Here is a 7,305-nt window from a genome sequence, read left to right on the forward strand (position 1 = left end):
TCCTGCGGCGTGGGCAGCAGCAGCATCCCGCCCCGGGGTGACCACCCTGTCCCGGGGGGGCCACCCGTGTCCCGGGGGGGCCTTCCCTGCCCACGGCCGGAGCAGCATCCCCGGGGCCGCGCATCCCACATCTGGGGCACATCTGGGGGTGCGTGGTCTACCGCCCCTCCCGCGCCAAAGGCTCCCCACGCGGGGCCGTGCGGCAGCTCCGTGGGCCGGAATGCGGTGGGGGTGGGGGACGATGAGTCGTGGCCCCCCCTCCCCAGCCCTCCCCATCCCGGGGCCGCGGGGCGGAAGAGGCGGCTCCGTCGCCGCCACGGCCCAGTTTGGCCCCAGTTTCGGCCCAGTGGGGCCCAGCCTGGCCCCGGGGCGCGTGACCACCCTCACGCGCCCCCTTCCCACTCGTGTCCCTGTGGGATCCGGCCACGCGCGCGCACACACCCCCTCCCCAGGGCACCCACCCGCGGGGGGGAGGGGGGGGCGGACGACACCCTGTCCCGGGAAATGGGTGGCATCGCGGTGCTCCGCTGGTACTGGGCGGCACTGGGAGCACTGGGCGGCACCGTGAGGACGCGGCACGGGTGGGGGGACCCCGTGCCCCATGGGGACCCGGTGGCAGCCACGGGGGACACGGCGGGTCTCGGGTGGGGATGGGGGACCCGCTGGCACCGCGGGGAGCGGGTGGGGAAGGGGCACCGGGACCGGGTGGGGACCGGGACCGGGTGGAAACGCGTGGACCGGCGGGCCCAGCCTCCCCCTCCTCCGCGGGTCACGGGTTCGGGCCCCCCCAGGAGAGCGAAAGGGGAAGTGGAAGGGGCGGGCGGCACCGGGGGGGGGGGGGGGAGGGGGCGGCACCGGTCGGGTTTTGGGGGGGTGGTGGTCGTGGCACCGCCGGTAACACCGGGACCGTTAACCCCTTCCTGGCCGCGGCGGGATGTGCCGGAGGAGGGGCATCATAGGCAGAGGCCTCTACCGGAGGGGGGGGGGAGGGGGTGTATTACCGGGGGGGATGTATTTAGGACCGGGGAGGGATCTACCACCGCGGCCCCCTGCCCGGCTGAAGGAACCGACCACCGGCACCGGGATGGAGGCGGCCGCCTCCATCCGGTGCCGGTGCCGGTGCCGTGGTCGGTCGGGGCTCCGTTCCCCGCGCAGCCCCACACTTACCGGCCGGCGGGGCGGTGCCGGTGGCGGTGGCTGTGCCGGTGCGACCGCTCGGTGTCTCGGCGCTGCCGCTCTGAGCAGCGGGGCGGGGCGTGTGGCGGGGGGCGGGACTTAGCGGGGCGGGGGGCGGGGCGGGGCCGGGGCGGGAGGCTCCGCCCTGCGAGGACCGTGGGTGGGCGAGGGCCGGCGCGGACACCCGTGGGGGGCACCCACGCACCGTCCCGGAGGGTGGGGTCCCCTGTGTCCCCCCCCCGTCTCTTTGGGGTCCCCCCCAGGGACACCTGGCCGCCGCCCCAGGGAAGAGCCGCGGTGGGGGGGGCACCCACGAGTGTCCAAGTCCTCCGTGTGTGTCACTGTCCCCTCCCAGGAAGCTCCAGGGAAATTCCCCTCCGGCTCGTGGCACAGGATCTCACACGGGGATCTTGCATGGGGATCTTGCATGGGGGAATCTTGCACGGGGGTCTCACATGGGGGATCTCACATGGGGGATCTGGCACGGGTGATCTCTTCAGCACAGAGCGCACAGGGATCTCACGGTGGAGATCAGACACGGGGGATCTCCTAGGGGAGCTCATGTGGGACGGGGCTTGCATCATGGGGAGGGGTCTCGAGCTGGGGAGATCCTGCACAGGGCTTTCCACAGGGGAGATTCAAACCGGGAGATTCCCCAGATCTCACATGGGGGGTTTCCCGGGGGGGGGGGGGGGGGGGCGCTTTTAGGCATTGATCCCTCCAGATGCTTCATGGCGGATTGTGTACGGGGAGGGTGACAAGAGCAAATCTTGCATGAGGGATCTCACACGGGGATCTTGCCTGTGCCTGGAGCATCTCCAGCCTCCCTGTGTCGTCCCCCCCAGTGACACAGCCTGGCTCTCCGGGGACTTTAATGGCTTGCACAGGGATGGGACTGGAGTGGAGGCCCAGCACCAGGCCTAGTCGTCGTCGTCATCGTCATCATCGTCCTCGTCATTGTCGTCATTGTCGTCCTCAGTGTTGATCTCTCCTGCCAGCACGTCCTCGATCCACTCCTCCAGCTCCTCCATGCCGGGCAGGTCGTCCTCGTCCACCATCTCCAGCCACACGCTGTCAGCCTAGGGACACCGGCATGGGGGCTGGGGGACAGGCTGAGGGGGGCACCTGCCTGGGAGGGGGCAGGGGACTCCCGGCCCTGAGGTGTGGGACCCCCAGGGGACCAGACAGGCTGGGACCCCTCCTCCCAGGGGCTGCTGTTGAGGCCCACCCGTGTGATGAGCCCATCGGTACTCAGCCCCCGTGGGGGGCTCCGGGGGACACACTCACGTCAGTAACGTTGACCACCCCAATCTGGGGCCCTGGACAGGTCGATGTTGAAGGTTTTCTCCCAGTAAGGGATGAGCTGGTGGGGGGGAACATGGGGTCAGCGCTCCCAGGCCCACCCAACAGTGACAGGGGCGTCGTGGTGGGGTGTGTGCCCCCCGGGGGGGGGGGGCGGGGGTGGCAGCGGTACCAGTGGGAAATCCTCCGGGTCGATCCAGAGGATGCTGAGGTCAGGGTTCTCCGTGTTGTCTCGGGCCACATCCTTCAGGATCTCCAGGAACTCAAACCCATCTGGGCAGGATGGGGCAGGGTGAGGCGTGCTGGGACCCCCCGTGGACCCCCTGACACACCCCCAGCTCTGCTGGCCCCCTCCCTCACCCGGGATCATCCTCCTCTGCGAAGGCCACAATGTGGATCCCATCCATGTCATCCTCCTTGGGGGACACAGATCGGTGTCACCAGTGGGGGGGGGGGGGTGGGACCCCAGGGTGGGGGGCTCCCTGAGGGGTGGTCGAGGCAATGTGGGGGGCAGAACCCCTCTGTGCCTCTTCCCATGCACTCACCCAGGTCTCATACATGCTCTTGGGTTTGAGTTTGCGCAGAGTGGCCCTGTGAGATGGGGGGTCGTGGTGAAGGGCATCCCCAGACCCACCTCCCCAGAGCTGGCCACCCCCCCACACACACCCCCCCACCCTCCCCGAGCTCTGCTGTGCGGCTGGGGGGGGGCTGCTCAGACAGGGGTGCAGCACCTGGAGGCAGAACAGGGGGGGCTGGCCCTGGGTGGGTGGGCACAGGGCCGGGGCTGAGTTTCCCCCCCCCGACACTGCTGGCACGTCGGGGGGGCCGTGGAGGGTCCCCCCATCTCCCAGGGATTGAGGCCGCGGCGGGGGGGCAGGTTGATCCGGGGGGGGGGATTAAGGCTGCGGGAACATCCCGGCAGAGCCAAGTCCTTAACCCTGCCCTGCCCACCCCCATGGGACCCCCGGCCCCGGGGGGGACTATGGCTGCCCCACAGCCCACCGGCAAACACCCCTAGGGGCAGGCACCCCCAACCAACCCCCCAGCTGCTGGGGCCTTGTAAACTCGTGTCACCCCAGGGGCCACCGCCAGCAAAGTGGTGTTGGGGAAGGGGGGCTGCCAGGGCAAGGGGAGGGCATAGGGGGGAGTGGGGGGGCCGCCCTGCGCCCCGGGAATCCCCCATCCCTGAGGCTGCGGCTGACCTGGCAGTCACCTCCCCATGGCAACTCGTTACCATGGCAACCACCTCCCCTGGCAACCACCCCCCCCCGGCAACCACCTTGCCATGGCAGCCGCTTCCCCATGGCAACGGTCTCCTGTGGCAAGTATCCCCCCTTGTCAGCCATCTGCCCATGGCAACCACTTCCCCATGGCAACCAGCTCCCATGGCAACCAGCTCCTCATGGCAACCAGCTCCCATGACAACCGTGTCCCCATGGCAACCACCTCCCATGGCAACCACGTCCCCATGGCAACCAGCTCCCCCCAGCCCCCCAGCATCCCCCGCTGGGGAAACCGAGGCAGGGCAGGGGGTGCTGGGCCCCCACCGCTTGTGCTCCTCCACGAATGCCACGATCTCCTCCTTGCTGTTGGGGCCGCTCGGGGATGGTCAGTGGCTCCTCCATGAAGGGCTCGTAGAAGTCGATCTCGTTCAGCTTCAGGGTCAGCTTCTTGGCGACCTGGGGTGAGGCTGGGGGTCCCTGAGCCACCCATGGGTGCTGGCACCAGGTGACCCCACACCCCTGGGACCCTCGCCCCTACCTTGCTGTCGAAGGTGGCGAAGAAGGAGATGTAGGGGTGAAACTCCTCTGCCGCCTCCTCGAAAGCCTTGAAGTCTGGGGGAGCAGGGATGGGTCCTGGCACCGGGCATCAGGTACCGACACCGGGTACTGGGCCCATGCCAGCACCAGCACCCCCAGCCCAGCTCCATCCAGTGGCTCCGGCTCCAGAAGGAACCAGCAAATCCCAAACATGTCCAGAGTCAGTCCCTGGTGCCCTCGTAGAGGGATGGACAGAGGGATGCAGGGAATGACAGATGGACAAAAAGATGGACAGAGGGATGCAGGGACGGAGGGATGGAGGGATGGAAAGACGGAGGGATGGAGGGATGCAGGGACAGAGGGATGCAAGGATGGAAAGACGGAGGGATGGAGGGATGCAGGGAGGGATGGACAGAAGGAAGGACAAAGGGATGCAGGGACGGAGGGACTGAGAGATGGAAGAAGGGAAGGATGGAGGGAGGGATAAGCAAATGGGTGGTTAGAAGAATGCGTTGGGGACTGGGACTGGGGCTGTGGCTGGGGTGCCAGGGAAAACAGGAAGGATGGGGGGGGGGGGGGGGGGGCACGGGAGAAATACAGAGGGGCTGCCCCAGCCCCACATACGCTCTGAGTCCTCGTTCTTGAAGTAGCCGATGAGTTTGGGGTCATCCTCAATGTTCTCAAAGGCCTGGAGCTCGTGGTCGCCCTCAATGAACTCCACCGGGTCCTCCAGCACCTGGGGGAGTAGGGGGGCAGCACCGGGGTCCCCAGGGACCCCCCTTGTTCAGAGACAGCTGGGGTGGGGGGGACAGGACACCCAGGTCCTTCCCTAGCCATGCAAAGGGAGGGTTGGGGGCCCAGATGCCTGGGTTCCCTCCTGAGATATCACGGTGGGGGTGGGGGGTGGGGGGTGGGTGTGCACAGTGGTTGGAGATGGGGATTCCTGAGCAGGGGGAGGGAGCTCTTACATCCAGCAGGAACTCCACCAGTGTGTCCGCCGCCAGCTCCCCATCATACTCGATCACCTCGTCTTCTTTGAACACGTAGATGCTGTCCTCCTCCGTCAGGCCTGGGGGGGAATGGGGGGGCTCAGCTTGTGCCAGATTTGGGGGTCCTGGTGGAACCCTGTGCCTGACTGGGAGCAGCTGGGGGGGTCCCATGCCTGGTTTCGGGTTCCTGGGGCTCCTGTGGCTGGCTGGAGACACAGGGGGGTCCCTGTCTCAGGCTGGGGGATACAGGGGTCCCCGTGCCAGGGTGGGGGGGTCCAGGGGTGTCCTTGTGCCTCATTGTGGGGGATTCAGGGGGGACCTGTGCCAGGCAGGGGGATCAGGGGGGCTGTCACTGTGCCTGAGGGGTCTCAGTGAGGGGGGGGGGCGGGGGCGGGGAGGTCAGCCTTACCCAGCTTTTTGGCCACAGCTGCATCCTTCTCAGAGTCGACGAGGCCAAAGCCCACCCCCTTGTCCTCCAGCACCTGGGCTGCCAGCTGGGGGGGACACTGTGCTGTGGGCACCCTGCCACCAGCCCTGTGCTGTCCCCCCCCAGCCAAGGGTTCCCCAAGGTCCCCAGCATGGCTTTGCCCGCCCCCCCTCCATCCATTCCCCCCACGGTGCCCACTCATGGTGGCAGGTGTCCCCCTGCCCTGCAGCCGGGTCCCCCACAGCCGGTTACACTGGCAGCAGGCTGGGCTCTATTTTGGGGGGGGGGGGGGGGGGGGGCAGGAGCTGCTTCCCCACAGCCCAAGTGCAGAGAGGGCAAAGATAAGTGGGGGTGCCCCAAGCCCTGTTACGCCCCAGCCCCTGTCTCCTCCCAGTGAGGCTGTCCTGCCCTCCACAGTGGCCCCAGTGCCACACAGGTGCTGGTGCCCCAGTGCCAGTGCCTGTCTTTCCAGTGTCCCCCAGTCCCCACCAGTGTCCTCAGCACTGCTGTCTGTGGCACCACTGTCCCCTGATCCCACTGGTGTCCCCTGCTCCCACCAGTACCCCCAGTGCCACGTAGGTGATGGCGCCCCAATGCCAGTGCCTGCCCCACCATCATTCCCTGGTCCCCACCAGTGTCCCCAGTGCCACATAGGTGATGGCGCCCCAATGCCAGTGCCTGTCCCACCATCATGCCCTGGTCCCCACCAGTGTCCCCACTGCCATATGGGTGTAGTTGCCCATCCCACCAGCATCTCCTGGTCCATGCAGTGTCCCCAGCGCCACGCAGGGTCCCCCTGCCGCCCCCCGTGCCCCGTGCCCACCTCCAGGATGAGCTCCTCCATCTCGCGGTGGCGCTGGGCGGGCCCGGCCACCCTGCCCGGGGCCATGGTGGAACAGGGCCAGCACCGGGAACCGCTTCAGCATCGCCTTGTAGTTCTTCAGGGTGACGAGCAACACCCGGTCCAGGCCGTCGTAGGTGGGGAAGTCCAGACCCTCCCCGGCCCCCCCCGGCCCCCCAGCCCCCAGCACCAGCAGCACCAGCACCCACCCCCAGGCCCCCATGGGGTCACCAGGCAGAGCCACGGATGGGGACGAACACACGGACGAGGCTGTGAGTGGGTGGACGGGGACCCACGGACAGACACGGACCTGCAGGGCGGGATGGACAGACAGACCGACGGGGATGGGACTCACGGATGATGGACACACAGGCAGGGAGCGGACAGACAGCACCAGGGGACGGACAGACGGCCAGCCCCTGGGGATGGACAGCGGCCGGAGGGGGGTGAGAGCCAGATGACGCTTCCCGTCTGGATGGGGGACGGACAGATGGACAGACAGAGCCTGGCTGGCACCACGCTGCCCCTGGACACACAGCCCCTGCCCGGACCCGGGGAGGACGGACTGACACGGCCCCCGGGGGGGGGAACACATGGACAGACACGGCCCCTTCCAACCCTGCCAGGAGGGGACAGACAGACACAGCCAGGGACACACAGACACGGCCCCCTCCCAGCCCCAAAGTGGCCGAAGGCACAAAGAGGGGACAGAAGGGCCCCCCCTACCCCCCCCCACCCCTGCACCCCCCCCATTCCATCCCCCTCTCCCCGGCAGAGGGGGGCTCAGCCCCATTCCCCACCCCCCCCCCG

The 7,305-nt window shown here is 68.3% G+C and overlaps 1 protein-coding gene across 1 annotated transcript; it reads right to left on the reverse strand.

The window, feature by feature from the left end:
• Positions 1 to 1,960: 1,960 nt before the first annotated feature.
• On the reverse strand, positions 1,961 to 6,718 carry CASQ1 (calsequestrin 1). The gene is given in 14 exon segments (XM_056322625.1): positions 1,961 to 2,255; positions 2,464 to 2,493; positions 2,495 to 2,539; positions 2,651 to 2,756; positions 2,845 to 2,894; positions 3,024 to 3,069; positions 4,026 to 4,066; positions 4,068 to 4,157; positions 4,240 to 4,313; positions 4,863 to 4,974; positions 5,207 to 5,307; positions 5,637 to 5,721; positions 6,478 to 6,516; positions 6,518 to 6,718. Coding segments are annotated over 14 exon segments (1,179 nt in total). The 3' UTR covers positions 1,961 to 2,096.
• Positions 6,719 to 7,305: the final 587 nt, after the last annotated feature.

This window comes from Falco biarmicus, chromosome 19 (assembly GCF_023638135.1).
Source record: "Falco biarmicus isolate bFalBia1 chromosome 19, bFalBia1.pri, whole genome shotgun sequence".
Lineage (NCBI taxonomy): Eukaryota > Metazoa > Chordata > Aves > Falconiformes > Falconidae > Falco > Falco biarmicus.